General features: G+C 55.2%; 11 protein-coding genes across 11 annotated transcripts; 2 read left to right on the top strand and 9 right to left on the bottom strand.

Moving 5' to 3' along the window:
- Positions 1-73: 73 nt before the first annotated feature.
- Positions 74-1565, bottom strand: BU26DRAFT_523672 (mannose 6-phosphate receptor domain-containing protein). Its single transcript, XM_033830102.1, has 3 exons — positions 1147-1565; positions 522-1032; positions 74-458 (listed from the first exon to the last, which is right to left on the bottom strand). The coding sequence occupies exons 1-3, from the start codon at positions 1491-1493 to the stop codon at positions 300-302; spliced, it is 1017 nt and encodes a 338-aa protein (XP_033678346.1). The 5' UTR covers positions 1494-1565; the 3' UTR covers positions 74-299.
- Positions 1566-1712: 147 nt separating this feature from the next.
- Positions 1713-3989, top strand: BU26DRAFT_554861 (ERG4/ERG24 ergosterol biosynthesis protein). The gene is made up of 3 exons (XM_033832290.1): positions 1713-2020; positions 2074-2372; positions 2427-3989. The coding sequence occupies exons 1-3, from the start codon at positions 1947-1949 to the stop codon at positions 3539-3541; spliced, it is 1488 nt and encodes a 495-aa protein (XP_033678345.1). The 5' UTR covers positions 1713-1946; the 3' UTR covers positions 3542-3989.
- On the bottom strand, positions 3920-6400 carry BU26DRAFT_523670 (uncharacterized protein). Its single transcript, XM_033830101.1, has 6 exons — positions 6124-6400; positions 5928-6071; positions 5821-5868; positions 5471-5768; positions 4552-5415; positions 3920-4496 (listed from the first exon to the last, which is right to left on the bottom strand). The coding sequence occupies exons 1-6, from the start codon at positions 6208-6210 to the stop codon at positions 4354-4356; spliced, it is 1584 nt and encodes a 527-aa protein (XP_033678344.1). The 5' UTR covers positions 6211-6400; the 3' UTR covers positions 3920-4353.
- A 1170-nt stretch (positions 6401-7570) lies between these two features.
- BU26DRAFT_509865 (glutathione S-transferase) lies at positions 7571-8439 on the top strand (the record flags this gene model as incomplete). Its single annotated transcript, XM_033827176.1, has 2 exons — positions 7571-7623; positions 7698-8439. 2 exons carry the CDS (start codon positions 7571-7573, stop codon positions 8437-8439), a joined length of 795 nt encoding a protein of 264 aa, XP_033678343.1.
- BU26DRAFT_493241 (ribosomal protein S7e) lies at positions 8215-9427 on the bottom strand (the record flags this gene model as incomplete). Its single annotated transcript, XM_033826143.1, has 3 exons — positions 8215-8999; positions 9050-9132; positions 9272-9427. 3 exons carry the CDS (start codon positions 9425-9427, stop codon positions 8633-8635), a joined length of 606 nt encoding a protein of 201 aa, XP_033678342.1. The 3' UTR covers positions 8215-8632.
- A 302-nt stretch (positions 9428-9729) lies between these two features.
- Positions 9730-11299, bottom strand: BU26DRAFT_523667 (uncharacterized protein). Its single transcript, XM_033830100.1, has one exon. The coding sequence runs from the start codon at positions 10855-10857 to the stop codon at positions 10204-10206; it is 654 nt and encodes a 217-aa protein (XP_033678341.1). The 5' UTR covers positions 10858-11299; the 3' UTR covers positions 9730-10203.
- On the bottom strand, positions 10972-12819 carry BU26DRAFT_523666 (dipeptidase domain-containing protein). The gene has a single exon (XM_033830099.1). The coding sequence runs from the start codon at positions 12698-12700 to the stop codon at positions 11141-11143; it is 1560 nt and encodes a 519-aa protein (XP_033678340.1). The 5' UTR covers positions 12701-12819; the 3' UTR covers positions 10972-11140.
- Positions 12820-13029: 210 nt separating this feature from the next.
- BU26DRAFT_493234 (amino acid transporter) lies at positions 13030-15143 on the bottom strand. Its single transcript, XM_033826142.1, has 6 exons — positions 14969-15143; positions 14827-14897; positions 14654-14767; positions 14512-14594; positions 13725-14455; positions 13030-13676 (listed from the first exon to the last, which is right to left on the bottom strand). Exons 1-6 carry the CDS (start codon positions 15116-15118, stop codon positions 13245-13247), a joined length of 1581 nt encoding a protein of 526 aa, XP_033678339.1. The 5' UTR covers positions 15119-15143; the 3' UTR covers positions 13030-13244.
- A 2247-nt stretch (positions 15144-17390) lies between these two features.
- On the bottom strand, positions 17391-18715 carry BU26DRAFT_116055 (zincin). The gene has a single exon (XM_033819452.1). It carries the CDS (start codon positions 18431-18433, stop codon positions 17522-17524), a length of 912 nt encoding a protein of 303 aa, XP_033678338.1. The 5' UTR covers positions 18434-18715; the 3' UTR covers positions 17391-17521.
- A 283-nt stretch (positions 18716-18998) lies between these two features.
- BU26DRAFT_437136 (CDC50 family protein-like protein) lies at positions 18999-20565 on the bottom strand (the record flags this gene model as incomplete). Its single annotated transcript, XM_033824219.1, has 6 exons — positions 18999-19095; positions 19147-19309; positions 19362-20166; positions 20221-20317; positions 20374-20410; positions 20469-20565. The coding sequence occupies 6 exons, from the start codon at positions 20563-20565 to the stop codon at positions 18999-19001; spliced, it is 1296 nt and encodes a 431-aa protein (XP_033678337.1).
- Positions 20566-21158: 593 nt separating this feature from the next.
- Positions 21159-22645, bottom strand: BU26DRAFT_116021 (uncharacterized protein). Its single transcript, XM_033819451.1, has one exon. It carries the CDS (start codon positions 22460-22462, stop codon positions 21326-21328), a length of 1137 nt encoding a protein of 378 aa, XP_033678336.1. The 5' UTR covers positions 22463-22645; the 3' UTR covers positions 21159-21325.
- Positions 22646-22895: the final 250 nt, after the last annotated feature.

The raw sequence follows: 22895 nt of genomic DNA, 5'->3' as shown, positions 1-22895 counted from the left end.
ATCTAATAAGCCGTTACGAAAACATTTCTTCGCCTTCCCAGCAGTGTGGATGTCATCATTCGAGGCAGCACGACGTCATCAAACGGATATTTTGATATGCAAAAGAGTTTTAGCAGCGTAGGAGACGCTATACATGTTAGCCTGGCGCTTGCGACGCTACGAACGCGCAGGCCAAAATATCCGTACAAAAGCCTATAATCCCTTTCCCGTTCCCGCATACCGTATCCCGAACCCGGTCGAACTCCGATACCCAGATCTAAATGCAGATGCCAAACAGAACAAAAACAGTGTTGAATAGATCAGTCGTCCCATTCCTCGTCTAGGTTATCTATCAGCCTGTTTTCGTCCTCATTTCGTCGGCCGCGGCGACCGCTGTCGTGGCCGAGCGAGACGCGGCTGTAGCCTCGGCGCGAGGGGAGGAAGCGTGCGCAGGAGGAAGTGAGGATTATGAACATGTCCTGTGGTGGAGTGTTAGCTGCTTTCTTTCGAAGGTAGCAGTGGGGTGGAAAGGGGCAGCTTACAGCAACGAAGCGCGCGATGCCGGCCCACATCTGGTAGTTGGGCAGCTGTCTCCATCCGCGCTGATGCATGACCGTCCGCTGGTATACACAACCACCGACAAGATACACCAGCACCGCAATCAGTACGATGACGCCAAACACTCCTCCGGGGCTCAGGGCCTGTGTCTCGGCCTGCACACCACCGCAAGCATACGGCGAGCGCCCCTCGAAGAAGTATACACAGTCGTCTACAGCGGCGACGAAGGAAAATGAAGTCTTCGCTAGTGGATCGGATTCGCAGAGCAGCGAGATGATGGTAGTTTTGCGGCGCTCACTGTCTGACGGCTTCTTTCGGGGTCTGTCATCCTCGTCTTCGTCGTCGTCGTCATCACCGATTATCGCGCGGGGCGTGAGGGAGAGGTCGACCGGCGTGTGGAGAGCACGGCGGGATTTGGAAGAGGGACACAGGGAGCCGCCGGTGTAGTTGAGGACGAGTTTGCGGCCGCGGAAGACGGGCTCGTAGCTTTCGAGGCTGTTGAGATTCCAAGGGTCAGCAATCAGGGCTCCAGTTTGAAACGCAGGTGAAGAGCAGCAAGGTGGATGGACCTCTTCTGGAAGCCCTCCGGGAGCTACGGAGTAAACTTACCCAATGGCGTACTGCTTATCTCCCTTCTCATAGAATGCGCTCACATTCTTCCAATAGCTTTTGTCCAGATCTGCTACATTCTGTAGCTCCTCCACCACCGGGCCGCAGAAGTTGATTGTAAAATTGGCACCATAATCATGTCCTCTTGCGTGCCAGCTGCCTTCCTCCCCTTCTTTCTTCTTCTTCCCTTCCTCCGGCGGCGTCCGGTGCAGCGGGTTCAGGTCGAAGAAGCGCTCAGTCGTCGGCGAGATGGCGGTGCATGGTTTCAGCAGTTTGTCCGACGCGGCGGCGGAATAGTGTGCGGTCGAGAGGGAATACAGGAGCGCTGAGAGAAATGTCGCCCGCATGATGGAAGCCAAAGAAAGCAGGAACGAGCGGCGAGAAAGAGAAGAGAAGGAAAGCGGTGCGGTTGTGAAGCTGGACCCTCGATGAGCCGCAGCAGCAGGCCTCAGGACAGTTTGCGCGGCGCTGGCGTTGGCGTCGACTGCGCGGAACCGACCGCGGCCTTGGCATGCAGGAACCTGGCTAGCGCGCGCTTGGACCCATGTACGCATCATTCACTCGGAAACGCACAATCCGGCGGCCTTTGCAATCGGACGACGTTCGTGACTCGACCCTCAACTATAAAGAGGACAGATCCGTCGTACTAGCTTCTACGTGGCGCGCGCAGGGCTGGCTGTTTCTCGATAACACGGCCGACGCCAGAGAAAAGGAAATCTTCTCACGCGACAAAAACGCCGCCGCCCCTTTTCCCTGCGTGGTCAAAATAATAGCTTTTCAGCTTTCTGATATCGGGGAAGATGGCGCCAAAACGCAAGGCCGAGCAGTCTAAGCCGGCGAAGGATGAGCCGCATGGTTATGAGTTTTTCGGGCCGTAAGTTGCACCGTCTATCTGCATGTGGACGTGGGATACTAATCTGATGTCAGACCTGGTGCCTTTGTCATCTCCTTTGGCCTTCCGTTGGTCTGCTATGCTTTTGCGTTTCTGTGCAATGACATCTCTGGGTGTCCTGCACCTTCGCTGCTCCATCCGTCCACGTTGGACTTGGAGCAGTTGAAGAAGGAAGTTGGATGGACTGGCTTCTCTGGCCTTATCAACACCAATGCAGCTCTCGGTACCTTGGCCTATTACTTCCTCAGTCTGGCCTTGTATGCTTTCCTTCCGTCTGTGGAGCCCGAGGGGACGGAGCTCACGACTGGGGGAAAGCTCAAGTATCGATTCAATGGTAAGCTCAATCACGTGCTTAGTCCATCAGATATCTAGTGCTAACATGATCCAGCGTTCGGCTCAGCAATCTTCATCATGGTCATCCTCGCTGCTGGAACTATAGTAGAGGGTGCCAACTTCTGCGCCTGGACCTTCATATCGGAGAACTTCGTAGGAATCCTCACAGCCAACATCACTATCTCCTACGCCTTGGCCACCTACGTCTACGTCCTGTCCTTCACCGTCAAGCACCCCAAGGACCCAAATATGCGCGAGCTCGCCGCAGGAGGCCGCAGCGGCAACTTGCTCTACGATTGGTTTATCGGTCGGGAGCTCAATCCGCGTGTCAACATCCCTATCTTTGGCGAAGTCGATATCAAGGCGTGGTGCGAGCTGCGCCCTGGGATGCTCGGCTGGTCAATCCTTGACCTCGCCTTCATCATGCAGCAATACCGCAACTTCGGCAAAGTCACTGACTCCATCCTCCTCATCACCGTCGCACAAACCGTCTACATCTTCGACGCACTGTACATGGAGCCCGCCATCCTCACCACCATCGACATCATCTCCGACGGCTTCGGTTTCATGCTTGCCTTTGGCGACCTCGTCTGGGTCCCCTTCACATATAGCATCCAAGCGCGCTACCTCGCCACCTACCCCGTCGAGCTCGGCCTCAAGGGCATCGTAGGCGTCTTCGCCGTCCAAGCCATCGGATACTACATCTTCCGCTCCGTCAATAACGAAAAGAACCGCTTCCGCACCGACCCCAACGACCCGCGCGTCAAGCACCTCAAATACATCGAAACCGCCGCGGGCTCCAAGCTGCTCGTCTCCGGCTGGTGGGGCACCGCGCGCCACATCAACTACCTGGGCGATTGGTTCATGAGCTGGTCGTACGTGCTCCCCACCGCGCTGTCCGGCTACGTGATCCGCAACGCTGTGACGCATCCCGTCGACGCCTCCGCCACGGACGCTGTCTTCTTCCAGAACAGCTACCAGAAATACGTCATCCCAGGCGAGGCCAAGGGCTGGGGCATGATCTTCACCTACTTCTTCATGCTGTACTTCGCCATCTTGCTTATCCACCGCGAGCGCAGGGACGAGGAGAAGTGCAGGAGGAAGTACGGGAAGGATTGGGAGAAGTACTGCGAGCTGGTACCGTATCGTATCGTGCCGTACGTCTACTAGACGTGCAGCGTGAGGAAATAAGAGGAGGGAGGAAGACGGATGCGACGCTATCAGATCCGTCGGTTGGTTCGGGATCTGATTGAAGACGTGCATTTGGGATAGATGGCGAATTGAGCAACGGAGAAAAAAAGGGTGCAATGCTATCGCTCGGACGATTAAAGACATGCATTCGGAGGGAGAAAACGGGAAGGCTGTTTGGGTATTCAGATGCCATGCTATCGCCTGGGCGATTGAAGACATGCATCTACAAAACTTGGGACTGGAATACGTACGGATTGGATGCAATGCTACCGCGCGGACGGTCGAAGACATGCATCCCTTTGCACGGGAAAGATGCAACGCTATCGCTAGCAGGAGCAGGCGATTGAAGACGTGCATCTAGAGTAATATTTAATATGTAGAGTAACGTGAAAAATCAAGAACTGGGGTGCTATGCTACCGTCGCCGGAAACGGGGGCGGTTGAAGACATGCATCCACGCAAATATTGTTCTTCCTTTGTCAATGCCTAAGTGAGAATACTTCATCCGAAAGACATTACGAAGCGCAGAGCGGAAAGATCAAATACCCAATTTATATTCTGCCAACAAAGCACCTACGCACCGCTCGACATACCGAGAGGCCTCGTCCAGACACGTTCCCAACGATAAGATGCAGAACTCACACAAGTTGTTGCACTCCATACACGCTTACCCTTAAAAGCACGCACCAGCCTTTCTCCTCACAATTTAGGTAATGCAGATAGATATACTGAAGACGCCATAAGCATTCACAACCGGCAGGCAGTTGAGAAAGGGCTCGAAGTAAGTGACATTTACTTCAAGATTTCCTGGTTACCCTCGGCATCCCATCGCTCATGCTTGATCTTATCCATGCCGTGGGTATGCTTGAGGTTGCACTTTTCGGGGAATGGGCAGTAGCCCTGATCGCGCTCGAACGAGCATTGGTGGCCCAGATCTAGTATTACTATTAGTCCTACTATACCTCTTGGTGGGAGGGTTCCCCGACTTACAGCAGTCAAAGTTTTCGCAGTAGCGATCCTTGCAAGCAAGCGAACGCGTCTTGTACCGCAGTGCATTCATTTCGGGCGGCGTGAGCTTCGGCTCATGCTGGAAATAGCACGCCGAGCCCTGGCTGCACTTGCCCTTATTCAGATGCCAGTGATTGCAGAGGTTGCGACCGAGCTTCTGCATGCGCTTGTCGATTGCTTCAGCAGCAGCGCGGTCGCGAGGCGGGAGCGGCTCATCGAGACGCTCGCCTTTTTCGTTGTAGTAGATGTATTTCTTCTTTGGGTTGGCTTTAGGAGCGATAGATATGTTCTCGTTGGCCGGAACACCAGTCTTGCCGACCGTAGCCCAGGAATCAGACGCGTCACCATTCGTGGCGGCGAGCGAAGAGACAGTGGTGCTGGGCGACGAGGCGGCAGGCGTAGCATTGGCATTGGCAAGAGCTACGGCTGGACCTGGAGAACCGTTGGTCAGGGTCCTCATCAACGGAGCCTGAACGGGAGTTTGGACTGGAGCTTGGACTGGAGCTTGAAATGGAGCTTGAAATGGAGCTTGAAATGGAGCCTGAAATGGAGCTTGAGCCGGCGCCGAGACCGGAGGCTGCATCAGAGGCTGCGAGTATGCCGTGTAGCCATACAGCGTCTCTGGAAGAGGTTCGTTCCGGAATACATTATCAAATCGGGCTCGCTTGAAGTTGGGCAGGTCGGCGAAGCCTCTGAATGCAGGAGTCGATTCTAGGAGAGTGATGCGAGCAGCCTTATCCGCATTATGCTTATACTGATCAAGGTTCAGGAGATAGCCGGCATCATGGCATCCTCCGAAGACGGTGTGCTTGCACGTGGGGTTATCGCTGAAGGTGCGAAGCATTTCTGACACGAGCAAGATTAGCAAAAGGAGAGCAGAAGACGACGACGAACGCAATACCTTTAATCTTGTGGTCAGCGCGTTCCTTTCCGTGGCCTACATCAATAATACTAAAAAGCGGTTGGTTGACACTGAAACGTTGGGCAAAGGCTCGAAGTTCGGCAGGGTGTTGCAGAAGGCCGACCGAGGCGAGCTTCTGCGCGAGCTTATCAAGGCTGAGATAGATTTGCACCATAATAGGCCAGTTGCCAGAGTTGCGGTACAGCGAGGCGATGTGCTCGCGCACGGCATATTGCAGCCGGGAGGCGGCCTCGGATCCGCCGTCGCCCGCTGCGGCTTGGAGGAGTGAGTCTTGAAACTGGCTAGGTGTTAAGAGCAATAGTTCAAAGGACAGACTACAGACAACCTACAATAACGCCATCACCATCGATAAGTGCTAAGACGAACGAGTTGTGTTCCTGCCGTACTCGTTAGCTGTGGTGGCGCAGACAAGGCTCAAGGCTGGGGGACAGCGCACCAACTCGCGATGGGTTTCGGCAACCTGCCTCTGCATCTGGTCGACCGACCTCTGGTAATTTCGGCGGATATCTCTCTCACTGGCATAATCATTCTTTAGGTTCGCGTGTTCTTCAAGCAAAGCCGTATATCTGTCGAGCATGTCCTGAACGAAGGTCAGCAGGGCGAAATGGCTAACGCGTGATGGGTTGGCGTACTGCGAAGAGCCGCTGGCGAGCTTCATCAGAAGCCTGGAAGCCTTTCATCGCGGTGATGAAGTCGTGCATATTGAAGTCAGTGGCCATTGTGATGCCAACCATGCTCGTCACGCAGGTTCAGTGACTTGCAAAGGATGAGTCGTTGCTTGAAGAGGCACGACGGATGGAGACAATTATCGTTCAGGCGACAGCAAGCTCAGCTCTCGTCTGCCAAGAGCGGGTGCGCTAGTGCGAGTCTGGCTTAGCGGGGATTGCCGTGGCGAGATGCGTCGCGCCGGGCCCAGGTGGAGGGAAGAAAAGAAGAAATTAGAGGAGTGCAGGTAGCTATTTATATTTTCCTTCTACTTAGCTTAGTAATTATTTAAGAAAAAGCTATTTATTACCTTAGTAGGCAGGTAGTATTCTTAGGTAGCTGCGCTATCTGCTAGTTACGCAGTTTCTTACTCTATCTAGCTAGAGCTAATGCAAGAAAACTAGGCGGCTATATTAATTACTATCTATTAGCGAATTAAATTTCCTATACTTGTCTATTAGATGCACGTGACGCTTTTAGGGCTAAAGTTAATTAGCTAGGTAGAATAAGTAATTCTTGCTCCCGCTAACTCTGAACCTAACTAAGACGCGTCGCACAGACGAGGGCGTGACCGGAATCTGTGTATTCTTAGCACGACATTGGAAACAGCCTGCAGGACATGCAAAACAGCTGCAATAGATTCATCCAGCCACAAGGCGACACAGCGAAAGATCGCCGTGTCGACATCTACTATTCGCGACAGAGCTCGAATCGCTGCGACACACGCGAAGCGTATCGCTCCCGCGCCATACCTAAACTTAGCCCGGCCTATCGTAGCATTACTTCTACCGCGCACCCGCATCTGGAAAGCTCTCTAAGATACCAGGATCCTAATTCTATGTTTTACTGTTCTTCCGAGGACCTCCCGGCCTTTTTTTTCAAATCGTCGACACTTGAGCAGGTCCCCGCCGGCGTTAAGCGATCGTCAGCTCCGCCGGCCCTGCCCCTCGAAGCTCTCCACCCCACAATATGACGCCAGGAAGGGCCGGGGGGACAGGGCGCAGCGGAATTAAAGAGCGGAGGCTTACGGCGCTCACGCTCCCTCCCTACGATTGATCCCCCCAGTTTCTATGGGCAATTGAATGCTTCGCGTCTGCATCCGCATCCGACCCCTTCGTGTGCCAAAGCTCATAGTTGCATCACATAGCTCCTCCCCCGGTCAAGCTTTCCGAGCCGAAGACTTCAAGGTCAGTAGTCATTCGATCTTCTAGGATCAGGTTATCCCCTCAATTGCAGAAAGTCAGACCGCAATTCCGCACATCTCACCCGCCTCCAACGTCCAGCGTCCTCGCAGCAATCGCTCTCTCCTCTCACAGCTACTGACTTACCCTCCTCCAGAAAATAATCATCCCACCTCTCCATACCCAAGCCAGCATGTCTTCGACCAAGAAAGCCCGCACCCAGCCCCCGTACGAGCTTCTCTACTGGTATGCAAAACCCCTCACACCATCCTTCGACCCCTCTCCCACCAGAAGCTCTACTAACCCGCCTCCCCCTCCAGGCCCGGCATCCCCGGCCGCGGCGAGTTCATCCGCCTCGCCTTCGAAGCCACCGAGACGCCCTACACCGACACGGCCAACGAATCCAAAGCCGGCATCAACGCCGTCCTCTCCGTCATCGACGCAAAATCCACCGGCGACAGCGACGGCAACCCGCCCGCGTTCGCCCCGCCCGCGCTGCGCGTCTCGCGCGAAGGCAAGGACGGCAAGCACCTGGTCCTCTACCAGACGCCCTGCATCCTAGCATACTTGGGCGACCAGCTGGGACTAGCGGGCGACGACGAGGCAGAGAAGCACTGGGTGCTGAGCCACACGCTCACGGCGCTGGATCTGAACAACGAGGCGCACGACACGCATCATCCGATTGCGTCGCAGCTGTACTACGAGGATCAGAAGGAGGAGGCGCTGAAGAAGGCGAAGGACTTCCGCGAGGCGCGCATTCCCAAGTTCTTCGGCTACTTTGAGCGCGTGCTGAAGGGGAATGAGGAGAAGGGGCAGGGAAAGTACCTCGTCGGCGATAAGCTGAGCTATGCCGATACAACCGTCTGGCATGTGCTCAATGGACTCAAATTCGCCTTTCCGAAGGAATTGGAGGCAAGGGAGAAGGACTATCCGTTGCTGTTTGGAACCTTCTACCCTAGCGTGCAGAAGCATGGCCGCTTAGAGGAATACCTAGCGAGCGATAGGCGCAAGCCGTACAGCATGGGTATTTTCCGGCATTACCCAGAGCTAGACAGGCAGTAAAAGGATGAGAAGACAGCTAGAACCAAGGTCTCACAAAAGGGTACAAAAGTCCACGTAATTCACATCCAGAAATCAATTGAAAAATGGTATCCGACGCCCTAATGCAGGCTCATATCATCTTATTTTTAATGCCGAGTACGCATAATGCACGTCCGAAGCCTAACTCCAGACCCATGTATGACCAACCAGCCACCTAGTAGTCCGTAGAAACGCTCTGGGGGAACTCGAAATTGACGGCCTTGCCGGTAAGGCGCTTGTAGACCTCCGAGTAGGTATCCAGCCTGTAGTCGACCCCACCACGCTCCTTCTCGTCAAGCACGACCTTCATGAGCTTGCTGCCATCCTCCTTGGTTCGGAGACGCTTGCCAACGATCTCGACCGGGTAGACGAGGTCGGTGAGGATGGCGTCGTGGACAGCAGTGAGGGTTCGGGATCGCGGTCGCTTCTGCTTCTGGGTCGAGCGGGAGCGGTTCGAGCGCTTGGGACGCGGAAGGATGCGACGGGAGGCAATGAAGATGACGTGACGGTCGGAGAACTTCTTCTCGAGCTCACGGGTGAGACTGCATGATGAATTAGCCTGTGGTCGTAGCCATCTGAGGGAGGTACAAACCGCTGCTGGATCTTGTGCCAGCCCTGGAGCAGGGGAACAGGAACGAAGATGACAATCGCCTTCCTGCCGTGGCCAACCTCGATCTAAGAATCCTGGTGTCAGCAAAGCTGCCCAGTGCCCAACGCCTCTTCGTTTCAACAGAAGTTGTGTGTATGTGACGGCTTCGCGGGTCGAGAGCGCATCGGTTGGAGGAGTCTGTGTTCGAGGTAGTGTTCATCTTACCTCGCGAGCGGAGACGAATTGGAGAGGGCGCAAGGAGCTCCTCATATCGGAGATGTTGTTCTGGAGGTCCTCGAGGGCATTGTTGACCGAGGTCTCGATCTCCGAAGGCGAGGCCCGGGACGGGCTGTTGGCTGCAATCTTCGAGGGCTGGGACATTTTGGCGGTGTTGTCGAAATGTGCCCGGTGGTCGCGGTGTGTCCTGGAGAGAAGAAGTTCACGAGGAGAAATTCGGTGGGAGCTTTGTGGATGGCCATAAGCGAGAGGCGCTAGTATATTCGCGGCTAGCGGCAACACACAGACCATCACTCCACCAACCTGTCCTGTGCGCGAAACCAACTACCATACATGTTCTACATCTCTATTACTGAACATGTATTATTGCTTAATCTTTATCTTGTAGCTTCTAAAGGCATCTCGTTATCGTCTCCTCAGCTCTTGTATATAGGGATAGCCCAGTACATCAACCCATTCAATACCGCCGCCGTTACATCTCCAAGCCAATGGATATAATGATAATCGAAACTCCCTAAGAAGTGTCAGCTCAAACACATGGCTGACATATGTATACTCACCAGCCGCAGACATCAACCCAAGGCAGCGAGCCGGGTTATTCGCTGAGCGCGTCAGAGACCTCCTTGGAGAGTGTCCGTCTAAACTTACAAGAACCGGAGTACCCTTCCCTAGCGATTCCAGAAGCAAAAGTACAAAGTCCTAGAGCCAGACCGACCTACATGTATTAGCCGTCTGTCGAGGCTCAACAAGAGAGGGGCCAATACCAGAATCGGAGACAATGCCGGACCGAAAACTTCCCTCTGTCGCGGATCAAGGCCGACGCCAAAGGAGATGAATATGAGCGCGAAGGACGTCATAGTCTCCAAGACGTATCTTCTCCAAATCAGCTTGATACGGATATTGCGATCCACTTCGATCACTCACGCTTCTCCGGGCGTCACCAACGCCGTATCAATGTAGCAGCCAGGAGAGCCTCGAAACGCAGCCCTCGGCTTTCCCAGGCTGGCTCGCAGCAGAAAGCCCGCAACAACCGCGCCCACGCACTGGAAGACAATGTACAGCAGCGTCCGCGGAAATGCCGAGAGCCTTGCCGTAAACGTTGAGAGCGTAATCAGCGGATTGAAGTGGCCTCCCGAGACCGGACCGCCAGCAAAGATGAAAAGCGAAATCAGCAGGAAATTCGCTACAGCCGCAAATGCTGCTGGAGCAACAGGCCCCAGCGAAGTCGCCGTTGCTATCTGCCCCAATCCAATTGCGTATAGTCCGGCCAGGTAGTTCAGCAGACATGTTCCGACCCCTTCGATGGTGGCTTCTTTCCAAAGTTCGACATCGGCAAAGCCGCGCGGGCTGAAGCTTTGTTTCCAGGAGAATGTCGCGGCGGCATCGGGGGCTTTCGAAGTGACTTTGTCGAAGGAGGAATCGCTTGGTGAGAGGATGAATTCTTGGTTTCCTCCGATGCGTCCGGCGAACGGTCTTGAAGCGACGGGAGGTACATGGTCATCTGACTTCTTCCGTTGGCGGACTTCGGTCTGCAGTGGTTGCTCTGCTAGCTCTAGGTCTTTTGCTACAGCCATGGCTGATCGATGTGGTCGTCAAACGCCGAATTGGGTGGAAAAAAGCTTCCCATATGTTCGCTCCATCACAGATGATTCCATAAGCAATTTGACATTCATGCATAATATCACTTTGCCGCACCTTATCTAGTTCTTCGATCTAGGAGCCCTAGGCCACTAAGGGTTTGCGGCTATTTGCTTCATAAGCGGCTGACTTTGCATGCTAGATTTCCACCCCCACTTCCCCAAACTGCTACATACAACAGTCACGGAGCAGTCGCGCTACTGTGTAACAACGCGTGGTCTAGGATCGTCTTCGTCTCCTCGAAGGCGATGGAGGTTGCCTCCACGAAGGCTGATCTGGATCAAAACCAACCAGACAATTCACCGTCTCCGCGCCTAGACCAGCGTCGTTTATCTCCGTACCTTTGGGCCTGCGGAATTCTCCTGTCAGTTTAACGTACGCATCAAGCGCATCCACTATGGTGCGCCCCAGTTCCATAGCCTCATTTGCACGCGTTCGAGCGTAGAAGGTCAGCAAGTCCAGAGCATTCTGTCTTTGCCCATGATCGATGAGCGTCTGAGCACTCTGCTCAACCCATCCCATGCCGCTGCGCGAAGCATTCTCGAACCCGTTCAACATGCGTTGTACCACGGGGAGAAACGTTTCCGGGTCGGAGCAAGTGTAGTACAGGACCTGCTTGAACCTCCTGCCTGCGAAGTACGTGGCTTCTTGATATTGGTAATCCGGATTGAGGAAGCTGCTTGAGGCACCATCGGTTAGGTAGCGGTGCTCTCCATACTCAGGCGGCACTTCCTGGACGCCGAGCCACCACGGGTTGAAAGGCGCCGTCACGGACCCTGTAGGTGCGACCCAGACGCGAATCACGTCTGGATCCATATCTGCGCGCAAGCTCACGACTTGCCCATACCCAGCCTCGTCGTCGGAGATGCGATAGTCGCGAACACGCTCTATCAAGTCTTGTTCCGAGACGGGAACCATGGCAAGTGTTGCGTTTTCCAGCGCGGCTTGCGACATGTACTTGAAGCCGCCGTCTCGCGCCGTGTACCCATCCAGATTATACCCATAGACGTTGAAGATGTTGAAAGGCTCCGATCCATTCGGGTTCCACCATCCCTGCTCCACAGCAAACGGGACGATGTTCGGCGATCCCATATAATCCTCGCTGTCCGCAAAATCAACGGGAAAGTCCTTGATGTATCCAGGGTAGGAAACGCGGACTTCATCTGGGCCTATTCGCTCCGCAGCCCACAGCTTTTGCCCGCCAGACATCTCCCACACAACCCATCCCTCGTCTTTGTCGGCGATGAAGTGCGAGTTTCCGCCGTAATCAGCATATCCATACTCCGCGATGAGCTGCCCGATGATTTCAACACCTTCCCTTGCCGTGCTCGCCCGCTCGAGCACTACACGCGCCAGATCACTGTACTGCAACCCCTGCTGCGGATTAGGCGTCATGTCCACAAGCTCGGGCCTATTATCCGCCCAGACGTCTCTTACAGCGACGCCTTTTTCATTGACGCCGCCGTTCGTAAGCGGGGCCGGGAATCCTTCGTAGTCGGAGTACTCCATGGAGAGATAGCGGAACGTGTGCGGAACTTGTGATATGTTCATTCGCGTTCCGGGCATGACGGCGTCTTCAGTGACTCCGACTTCGATTGTCGCGTTCGGAGGATGGTCGGCGGCGGGGAAGATTTGCAGCCAGTGGCTGGATACTTCTTCGCCTGTTCCGCCGAGCAGGACGCTGCCATCTGCGGTGAGGTGTTTGCCGACGTAGAAGGCATGGCTAGCGATGGCAGGGGAGACGAAGATCAGAGATGCGCGAAGGTGTGGAATCTTCATCCTGGGAGGTGACGGATGGCGAGTGCTGGAAGCGATCCTTGGGGATCCATGGCTTTTAGTTCACGGACATGCCCGTTGAGGAGAAAGCGCCTATAACCGACGATGGACCTGCAGAGGAACGTTAAAGGCGAAGGATCCTGCAGGTTGGTGTACCTGTCGCGTCATGCCAAGGTCGTCCCGCTTGTTGGGGTTCGACCTCGGAAAGTTCCCCACCGAGCACCAGATCGACTCTCGTTATCATTCTGGGAACTTTCTCAGAGACACTATCACGAAGCAGATACTACGATCGCTTTTAGCTCCCATAAAGACCAGTGATGTCCTCGAGAAACCGGAGAATCGCTCCATTCAAGCGCCGCAGTCTATGACCTCCTAGATAAGCTAAGCCTACGTCTCCTAGCCTTAAACGGAGCCTGAACCGATGTCCAGGAATCTATCCGCCGTAGTCATTTTCACCATTTTCGAAAGGAAGCCGGTGACCCCAGAGATTCCTATCATCCCACTTCTCTAAAGATGCTACCACGCGATCCTTCCCCAGGACCTTCGCCTACACCACCTTCACATACTCTACAGGCCCGACATACTCAAACCGCCCCCTCACCCAATAATAAACCAGCGAAAACGCCAGAATACTACCAAACATCAAGCAGCTCCAATTCATGCTCGCCGGCGACGGATGCGGCGCCGCCGGGAAGAAAAGAAAGACAAACGCCAGCGCCAGGAAGCACAGCGCAAGCGCGTTGACGACGATGCCGCCGCGCCCGAGGCTGAAGCGCGACGGCAGAAGCGGCTCGCGACGCAGCCGCTTGGCGAAGATGCAGGCGATGACGATGATGTACGAGGACACGAGGCCCAGCTGGCCCAGCGAGGTGATGACGTTGAAGGCGATGGTGGAACCGAGGATGATGAGGGAGAGGAGCGTGGTGAGGAGAAGTGTTATGAGGAGGGCGTTGATAGGGATGGCCCAGCTGGGGTGGACCTGTGCAGATGTCAGTGGGTTTCCAGCGCTGGCGGGCTGGTTTCGTACATGCGCTATGAAGCTCGAGAACGGCACGCCGCGATCGCGTGCGAATGCGAAGAGCTGCCGCGACGACGTCGTGTTCGTGTTGATGGCGCAGAACAGGAGCAGCGCACACATCACCGCGGTCATAACGCTAGTCGCGGCCCGCGACTCCGTCGCGTTGAGCAGGATCTGGATCCAGGGCTGGCCGAAGGAAGTTGTAAGCAGCGCGGGCAGATCGCTGCCTAGCGTCGACATAACGGTAACCGTCATGACGAATCCAAGGGCGTAGTTCACAGCAGCTGCGGTCACCATCGCGCGCGGAAGCACCCACGCCGCATCTCGCAGCTCCTCGCTCAGATGGCATGTCGAGTCGCTCCCGATGAGCGTCACAATCGGGCCTAGGATGCCGACTAAGGTCGCCATCCCCTTACTCCCCCATCCGCTGTCGTCCCTGAACTCTGTCCACACCGCTTTGGGATCCGAGCGCGGACCCATGACCCAGAGCACGATGATGAAGGCGAAGAAGCCTAGCACGTGCAGGGTCAGACCGAGGGTCTCGATGAATGGGAGCTTGCGGACTAATACGGTGTTCCAGAGGATGGCAAAGGCGGTGATGGTGATGCAGAAGAGAGTGCTGTGCCAGCCTTTGATAACGTAGGAGGGTATGTTCAGAGCAATCAGGCCTTGGAGTTGCTGCGTAGCCGCGAAAGCAGTAGTCGCCATGGCTGCTTGCCAGCCGATGACACACATCCAGCCTAGAATCACCCATGAGCTGTGTGGGGTTGAGATCGTGTGGGAGTGGAAAACGCACCGACGAGGTAGCTGAGGAACTTCTGGTGCCTTCTGGGGGCTAGCTCGGACACCCAGTGATACTGGCCTCCTGATGTTGGCGCCCTGGGTTCGGTAAGTCGTATTCTATTCTCCGAGAGAGTTTGAGAGCCGAAGCAACTGACATGGAGGCCATCTCCGCCATCGACAGCATAACGAAGAACATGCCAAAGCAGACGGCGAGGAACATCCATATCCCGCCCGCCGTTCCGCCATTGCTCAGCGAAATGCCTATAATACTACACAGGTCGATCGATTCAGCACCGGCCAAATTAGACAAAAGCAAGTGCCAGCCTACACCAGCGCGAACTCCCACGTATTCCCCAAAATGACGGCGAAGCCGAAAATCGACATGAATTGGAAGTTCCGCTGATAGTCATCTCGTCAGCATATAATCGCATTTGACACCGATGCTGCGCGGGGAGTGGAGTGAGGCTCACGCGAAGCTGCTGCAGCTTGCCCATGCGGTGCATGTCCTTCTCATCGGAGACAGTGCCATGCTTCTCGTACACAGCGGTCGAGAGGTCCTGGCGAAGCTCAATGGCGCCGCCATCTTTGTCGTCGGACATGGTCAATAGAGTGTACGACATACAAAAGTAAGTGCCGGAGGGAAGCTTAAGAGGTGGACAGAAGAGGGGTTTTCTGCAAGGGCCCTTCTTTAGATCCCAATGGCGGCGATGGGAAGATCCCTAATCGGCCCGCATAGCGCGCTTGGTGGATTGTAGCAACATGCGACTGGCTGCGACGACGGGGAATATACGTAGACGAGCTGCGGGGCGGTTCGTCCCACTGCATGGTATCTGCAGGTCGCTTATCCTGGACAAGACCCTGGCCCTGGTTGGACGACGTAAGATAGAAGAGGGAAGACATGGGGATAAGGTCGGCTGCAACAGCATCCCAAGGAAACAGGAGCGAAGCAAATGTATATTCAATCACTGCAAGATACAGGTATCCTCCACATCCAGCCCATTGTCCACCTCCGCTCCCTCCCTTTTTCTTCTGCCCATCTTTGCACCAATGCCGGCATCTTTGAACGACCCCGTCACACTGGCTAAGTCTGCCCTTCCGAGAACGCTTCGTGCGCTGTTCCAACCGCTCTTATCTTTCAGTGAGGAATCTTCGGGTTGGGACGCGAGATCTGGGGCGAAAGTACGTTCGTCATCGCAGACTACGTCTTTCCCGGAAGGGCGAGCCTTTGGCCGGACGAGTAGGACACCGATGATGAGTATACCGAGCAGAACGAGCCAAACCTCAATCCGAACACACCAACTTGCAGCCCACCCACCGAGGACACCGCACGTCCCCCTCCACGCCCCCACCTCCCACCCAATCGCCTGTGGTCCCATATCCTACGGCGTGTAAGGCGGCGGCGGCGTCTCAATCCTCTGTCGGGCTCGTACTGCAGGCACGACGAAGTACTCCAGTCTGCTGGGACCGGAAGTCGGCGAAGGCGGTGCGCTCCGACTCTCGGAGTAGACACTGAGAGCGTCGAGGTCCGTACGCGACGGACGTGCTTTGAGCAGAATAAGCGTGTAGCGGAAGATGGACGGCGGTTTGGCGGAAGTGGCTGAGGAGGTGGACGAGGTCCGGCGATGGAAGCGGTGAGGCATTACAGCCGTGCGTGCGGTCGGTAGTTGTCGGTATTCAGGTCGGGCAGAGCGGTCGCCGAGGGAAGGTAGGTAGAATTGGCGATCTGGTGTTTGCTCCGGTCCGTATCCAAAAGGCGTAGATGGCAGACCTCGTCGTCGAGGTGAACTCGAACGCTTCTCGTGCGTTGTCGTTCCGTCGTCGATGACCGAGGGCTGTCGTGTCTCAGCTCCAAAGGATCGTGCCATCCAGTTTCTTTATAACCCTCCTTACCATTCTTCCTTCCCCGCAACGAGTGAAAGCCCAGCCCAGCTGGAGAGCTCATGCCGTGCGCACGTGCACGCCTCCTTCCGCAAGCGGAACAAAGAGACTTCCTGCATCCGGTAAGTTTGCAAGCAGCGATCGACTGTCTAACCCTACGGCGTTGCTTACGAAACTGACAGCTGCAGGTCTCTGCATGTCTAAGACTTTTGCGGTAGCTGGAGTTCGAGATGTCTTTCCTCGCGCATGGCCAGCCCCGGGCATCAATATCATGCTGTCTCGAACATGCAGCTTCTAGCCGCTCCACGTGTGGTCTCGGATCCTCCGGTGGTTTAGGTTTCCCTCGTGGAGGTACGACATCTGTATTGCTCGTATGATCAAGCGCGGCTTTGCGCCTGCCGTGTTCGTGGGAGACCGCGTGAGGCAATTGCGACAGTGAGCGGCGTGGGCAGGATGCTCGCACCTAATGCGGATGAGAGGTATATATTCAGTACATCTGACGTCGGGTAAGTCAATATTGCGATTCATGTGAGACAGAATGGAGGACGTCGCGGAGCGCATGCTGAGAAGCGGATATGCCGGGATGACGATAGTTGCACGCACAGAGTGGAGCCTGGTCTGGAATGCATCCGCAACACAATGGAGTAATGGTGACGCTACACGCATTGCCCCCAACAATGCCCCAGGAATTCGGAATCCCACCCCAAGAATGGTATGCTTCGGCGAGGCTACAGAAGGGAGCTGCTTGGCATCCAGCAAGGGAGTGCTTTTCTGCACAAGGAGCCGGGGTTACCTGGCGTTTGGGTTGCAAAACCTGGAATACTGCGATTTGACTGGGATGCTGGGAAATGTCTTGTATACACCTGCAGTGATAGGGTAACATAGGGAGAAGTAGCAGTCACTAGTGGACTTCGCACATTGACATTTTGTATCTACCGAGTTTTACGTAGCATTGACTAGAAGCGAAGAAAGTATGTGCAATTTGTTTGAAGAAAACAGATAGGAACAAAATGAGAGCAATAGACAATGACGATCAACTGAGTAGAGAAAACGCGCGAGAAAGAAGGCTGTGACCTACCAATCCGACAATACCGGGTCCTCTAGAGAACAGTCTTGACCCATTCTTACCTCTTTCCGCCAACCCCCTAATTTCCATCCCGATACATATTATACATATAATGCATTCGATCATGCTGCATCGCCGTAAACCCCTCGTAACAGCCATCCGTCGAATAATCCATAAAATTGTGAATCGGATCATTCTTATCGCTGCCTGGCTGCTGCGGACACGTACTCTTCGGCGGATTCGTCGGACACCCATCCGTACTCTCCTTCTCCATGGGCGTATCATCGATGTAATCGCCAGGCCCATCGCACGAATTTCCCTCAAACGTGTGCAGAAGACCGAGCCAGTGCCCCGTCTCGTGCACGGCCGTCTTGCCGCGATTGTACCCGTCCATGGCGCCGTCGGGCATCGTGTTGGCGTTCACGTTGCAGCCGTCGTTTGCGTAGACGCTGGTGTCGGATTTGCCGTTCGCGATGTTGGACGGGAGTGTGCAGCGGCCGAGCACGCCGCCCGAGAGGTCGGTCTGGAAGTATATGTTGAGCGTGCGGTACGTGCCCTGGCGCAGTGCCTTTTTCATCTCGAGATCAGCGTCTTTGTCGCCGACGGCCCAGGCATCGTTGGTGTTCCACGTTATGTTGATGAGGTTGAACTGGATGCCGTAGTCCTTGTAGGCTTCGTTGAGCGCGTCGAGCTGCGCTTGCGGCATGTCGTTTGTGATGTCGCCCTTCTTGTCTTGCTTAGCGACAATGTGGAAGACGGCGTCAACGCTGATGGCTGAGTTGTTGTCCTTGTCACGTGCAGCGAGGGCTGCGCGTGCCGCGGGTGAGCCGGAGGCTTGGTTCGAGTGGAGCGATTGGATGGTGTTGAGGAAGTCCTCGGAAGCGTGAGCAGTGTCGGTTCCACAGTCGAAGGGCTTGGGTTGAGGATTGCTGCTATCTGCCGCCGCTAGTGCTAGGAGGCCCAGGGAGGCAAGGAGAAGCTGTTTGATCATGGTCCGATAACGAAGGCTTGTCCCTCAAGAATGTGTTTTCCCAGTTGCTCAAGAGGCTACTCAGGAAAGGCTTGCTGTAGAATGGTGTTTGTTTTGGAAGTGATTTGCAAGTGATCGTGATCTCTTGCTCGACTCGGGCATCAATCGCAGCTTATATCTTCCTCTTCGAGATGGTCTGGATTCCAACGTCTCAGAATGGCCATCTAGGCATATTTCGACAGCCGTCCAGACATTTGCCGGGGCCGAAAATGGGGACGCAAACGGTGCAACTGTTAAAACAGGTCTCAGGAACTACCACCTGAATGACTTGACAGGAAGCTTAATTGTTCAACGCCGCGGAGATGAATCCTATTCAAGCAGAGTAAGCATGATGCTACTATGAAAGGTGTGTGGATGAAGCAGAACGCATGAAGAATCAATTTCTCGTTGGATATCGCCCAAACTCCAGACCTCTCCAAGACTCGTGGTACAAATACACTACCAAAAACCCGATTCCTGGCCCGATTCAAGTGCAAAAGGAAAAGAAGGAAACCATCTACTTCATTAGGAAGCACAGTTGTCATAATCATGCGGTATCGCCTGGGCGAGAGGCACGCCCTGTTGTGGTTGCCGTGCTTGGTTGGTCGTTGTTCCAGGATAGGTAGGTGTGATCACCGAGTTTCCTGTGCAGTCATCAGTATTCTGACTTCTTTGTGTAGAAATTGGCGCCTTACCTTGGCTTGACGAGATGGGTGAGAGTGAAGATGGTACCAAGCAAAATACAGAGACCACCCACAACCACATACGCAATCCCAAGGAAGGGGTTCTTGCCACCCATCACGGTTCGGGTCGAGATCAGAATGGACTTGGTGCCACCGTATTGGTCAGCAGGGAATCCTAGATCAAGGTTAGTGATAAAATCGAACGGATGTAGAGACACGGTTCATACGGTCGTAGATCTTTAGCCGGTAGGTTCCTGTCTTCAAGACATCCTTGTCATTCCTCATCGCCAATTTGCTGAACGTCGGCAGTCCGGCAGTCCTCATCCAGACCTGGAACGCTCCCCACGTGTTGAGGTCGGGTAGTTCCGACAACGAATCGTAGGTGCCATTCACGTATTGTTCCCGCCAATTTGGCGGAGGAACGACATCGTGTACCGTGTACTTGGACTTCCCATACAAGTCGCTCTCGGAACTCCAGGAGATGTCTTGGGCCGAGAAGTCGTATGTAGTATTGAAGCTGCCGTCTTCCACCTGCGGGTTCGATGCATCCAGGTTCTCAAACGTATCGTTGAACATGGAGTTCGCAATCAAGCCACACGGATAGTACGCGCGGCCGTTGAATGGCGCCTCATTGGGTGAAACATCTAGGGGGTCGCATTCGCCGGACTTGATCGATGAGTTGCTCACGAAGTCTCCCTTCAGCTGGTTGACATCTAGCGACTTGACATATCGGCGGTGGTTTTGATAGAAATTGGTAAGGCGATAGTAGAACAAGACAGGCGGACTGACGTCGTTGGGTATCTCAAAGCTCAGAACGCACACGTCCGTGTCCTGCTTAACCCCGGACGGCCAGGTATATTCTTCGCGGGCGTGGCCCCATTGTGGCTGCGATTTCATTGTCGTTTTGAACGAGGCAGTAACGCGGTCCCCCGGTATGTCCTCCAAAGTATCCGGATTGTCGAGATCGCGATTGGCCTCGGTCTGCGGCGCTTTGGTGTTGCAGTTAGTGTAATCGATCGAGAGCTCCTGCACCTGGCGGGGAAGTCAGCCTCCTGCCCTCTGCACAGTTGGAGCGGACCGGCTCACTTGAGAACTCGCGTATAATAAGAGCCCGCCGATGGGCGCGAATATGATGCCGACGACGAAGAAGATGGGGAGGACCGTCTTCGGGGTAAGGATGGGTCTGTCGGATCGCTGTCAGTCTTGCGCCATGGAGTAGCGCTTCTTTCTGGAACATACTGCCATGCCTTTAATCGCTGCTGCCGGAATGCAGTATCTAGACAGCTGTCAGCATCGCCTGGCCTCCGCGCGCTGGGCTTCTATGTGTCGCTCACTGGGGGGTCTCCTGCTCTTTGTCTTCTTGGCCTGCTCGCGATGCGGGTCCTGGCTGTGTATCGAATCTGCCTGCTCCATCTGCTGCGTCTGCGACATGGCGAAGATTCCGCGGGGTTCCGCAGCGTGGGCGGGGAAGTGAGGGTGTGGTGGTCGTTGATTGATGATGGTCGCGGAGGAGCGTTTGAAGTTCGGCCGGGGTTCCGCCTCAGCCCAAAATTGGCCCTGAGCTTACGCCCGCGCCACTTTGTATCTCACGGGATGCCGGACCAGCGAGAATTTGGTCCGAACGTAACTGTTTAACTTATCGAAGAAATGGACGCAGAATCACTCGAATGTAGGCACAGGATTCAATGTGAGGACTTTATCACGCAAGGTTCGCTCAAGACAGCGAACAATAGCATTGCTCGTTCTAAGGCTACGGAAGACGGCCGAGATGCTCGGCTCCCATGCTGCTCAGCAACTGGGTAGATATCGTAAAAATGGAAATACATCCATGGGGATAGGGGGTATCAGCATGACGTAGACAAAGGAAACAGTGGGCACGGCGAGAGTGAACGCCGGCGTAACCAAAACCCAGACCCGGACATTACCCAGTCCATGCGTACAATATGCTCATATCCGAGAGTAGAGAACGCCGTTCATGAATCGTCGATGTGAAGAGGGGAGACTGCGTTCGCTGCTCCCCTATGCCATGGTATCTCAGTCTGATCCGAAAAGGAGAAACCCACAACGCCGTTAGTGGTCGTGTGTCCATATGCAAATTGATGCGTAACATGAGAATCCAACACAGGCGGTAACGAGTCGCCCGTAAAATCCGTGTGTATGAGAATTGTTGCAGTGATCCGAAGAGAATGACTTAAAGGTACTGACGGAAGAACTCGGGCTTGAACCAGCCGACCTTCTCGTAGGCCTGCCAGAGCTTGCTGGCCTTGTTGACGTCGATCTTGCAGGCCTGCTGGGCATCGGTCTTACGGAACTCCTTGCCAATCCTCAGGGCTTCGATGCGGGCCTGGAAGATGCGTCGCTTGCTGCAGAGGTAGGTGGCGCACGACAGACGGAGGGTCGAGGCTAGGTTGAGTTCGGCTTCGTGCAGCAGGCTTCGATCGGGGTCGTTGGAGAGATCGAGCACCTGGCCCTTCCAGTCGGCCTTGAGAACCTTGTTGTTGCCCTTGGGCAGGGTGTCGAGGGGTGGCGAGAAGTCTGGAAGCGAGTTGTAGTCGGTGTCGTCGCGGTTTGTAGCCGGTCGCGGAGGCTTCGGCGACACCGAAGATGGAATGAAGTCGAAAGAATCGTAGACGCGAGCCTGAGGAGTGCGTTTCGGCGCTCGAGGAGCGCGAGGAAGACGGGGGAGGGCCATCTTTTGCCTCTGGCGGGGTCCTGTCGACGGCGCGGGAGCCAGCTTCTTCAGCGCTGGCCTCTTCTGCACGCCGCTCGGTCGGCCGTATCGTTGATCGAACTCCCGTTCCTGTAGATACCATGCGCGCGGGTTCTTGTTGTACGACTGGAAGACGGTGGAGACGAAGGAGACGGCCAGCTCGTAGTCTTCGCGGGCAGGCTTGCTCTGGAGGTTCGCGAAATCGGAAGACTTCATGTGTTCGGTGATCAGGTTCTGTGCGACATGATCGACCGGCTCCTGAGGGAACAGTGGCTCATCGGGGGCGATTGAGCTGACCGCGTCACTGGGGACGAAGAGCTGCGGGTCCCGCGCGCCGATCTCCGGCGGGCAGTCCATGTTCTCCTTCTGCGATTGCGAGTCGTACGGCGAAATTGGCGGCGAGGCGTACGCATCGCGGTGCGAGGAGGGTGTTGCCTGGAAGGCGGCCATGATGGCGGGCTTCGATGGCTCTGAGTTGAAGGACGAGAAAGGCGAGCGTGCGATTGCGGGCGCAATTGACGAGCCGAAGGATTCTGAGCGCTTCATCTCTGGAGGCGAGAGGAGTGAGGAGACGGTAAGACGGTTGCTCGGGGGTGTCTTATACGGCGGGTTCGCCATTGTGCGTGAAGTGTGGGGAGTTTGTCGCGGGCTTTGGAGTGGGCGAGACGGAATTTTAACGTCTCCCCCTAGGCAGCAGCGGAATGACGGTAGCGTTTGGCGCGAACAACGGCTGTGTATGACTGTGAATTGCGAATGGGGGAGTGGTGGCGAGCCCCACGGTTATATGTCTGCTCTTGTCAGAGTGTGACCGGTTGACAACGTGACCGTGGAACGCGGCGGAATCGGATCCAATGGCCGGACGAATGCTTACAGCAGCGCCGGGCGAGGCTAATTAGTAACTGCCTGGAGGTGGAATTGGCACCGGAGATAGGAGGGCGTGCGAGCGGTAGGCCAAACCTCGCGAAAGCGATGGGGGTGGGCGGGCTTAAGAAGGGCGAGGGTGCGGCAGTGTTTCAAAGGGAGCGGCAGCAGGCTGCAGAGTCAAAGAGGG

This window comes from Trematosphaeria pertusa (genome assembly GCF_010094035.1).
Source record: "Trematosphaeria pertusa strain CBS 122368 unplaced genomic scaffold BU26scaffold_17, whole genome shotgun sequence".
Lineage (NCBI taxonomy): Eukaryota > Fungi > Ascomycota > Dothideomycetes > Pleosporales > Trematosphaeriaceae > Trematosphaeria > Trematosphaeria pertusa.
The sequence above is the reverse complement of the archived record's forward strand: the minus strand, read 5'-3'. Positions and strand labels throughout refer to the sequence as shown.

Excerpts from the sequence above, each read along its gene's own strand:
- BU26DRAFT_523672 (XM_033830102.1), bottom strand. The coding sequence starts at position 1,493 with ATGCGGGCGACATTTCTCTCAGCGCTCCTGTATTCCCTCTCGACCGCA. Across the intron at positions 1,033-1,146 it reads GATAAGCAGTACGCCATTGG|CCTCGAAAGCTACGAGCCCG; the intron begins GTAAGTTTACTC and ends GAATCTCAACAG. Across the intron at positions 459-521 it reads GCATCGCGCGCTTCGTTGCT|GACATGTTCATAATCCTCAC; the intron begins GTAAGCTGCCCC and ends ACTCCACCACAG.
- BU26DRAFT_554861 (XM_033832290.1), top strand. The coding sequence starts at position 1,947 with ATGGCGCCAAAACGCAAGGCCGAGCAGTCTAAGCCGGCGAAGGATGAG. Across the intron at positions 2,021-2,073 it reads GGTTATGAGTTTTTCGGGCC|ACCTGGTGCCTTTGTCATCT; the intron begins GTAAGTTGCACC and ends ATCTGATGTCAG. Across the intron at positions 2,373-2,426 it reads GCTCAAGTATCGATTCAATG|CGTTCGGCTCAGCAATCTTC; the intron begins GTAAGCTCAATC and ends AACATGATCCAG.
- BU26DRAFT_523670 (XM_033830101.1), bottom strand. The coding sequence starts at position 6,210 with ATGGCCACTGACTTCAATATGCACGACTTCATCACCGCGATGAAAGGC. Across the intron at positions 6,072-6,123 it reads CTCGCCAGCGGCTCTTCGCA|GACATGCTCGACAGATATAC; the intron begins GTACGCCAACCC and ends ACCTTCGTTCAG. Across the intron at positions 5,416-5,470 it reads CGCTGACCACAAGATTAAAG|AAATGCTTCGCACCTTCAGC; the intron begins GTATTGCGTTCG and ends TGCTCGTGTCAG.
- BU26DRAFT_523667 (XM_033830100.1), bottom strand. The coding sequence starts at position 10,857 with ATGGCTGTAGCAAAAGACCTAGAGCTAGCAGAGCAACCACTGCAGACC.
- BU26DRAFT_523666 (XM_033830099.1), bottom strand. The coding sequence starts at position 12,700 with ATGAAGATTCCACACCTTCGCGCATCTCTGATCTTCGTCTCCCCTGCC.
- BU26DRAFT_493234 (XM_033826142.1), bottom strand. The coding sequence starts at position 15,118 with ATGTCGTACACTCTATTGACCATGTCCGACGACAAAGATGGCGGCGCC. Across the intron at positions 14,898-14,968 it reads GCAAGCTGCAGCAGCTTCGC|CGGAACTTCCAATTCATGTC; the intron begins GTGAGCCTCACT and ends GATGACTATCAG. Across the intron at positions 13,677-13,724 it reads TCTCGAGCTTCATAGCGCAT|GTCCACCCCAGCTGGGCCAT; the intron begins GTACGAAACCAG and ends ACATCTGCACAG.
- BU26DRAFT_116055 (XM_033819452.1), bottom strand. The coding sequence starts at position 18,433 with ATGATCAAACAGCTTCTCCTTGCCTCCCTGGGCCTCCTAGCACTAGCG.
- BU26DRAFT_116021 (XM_033819451.1), bottom strand. The coding sequence starts at position 22,462 with ATGGCGAACCCGCCGTATAAGACACCCCCGAGCAACCGTCTTACCGTC.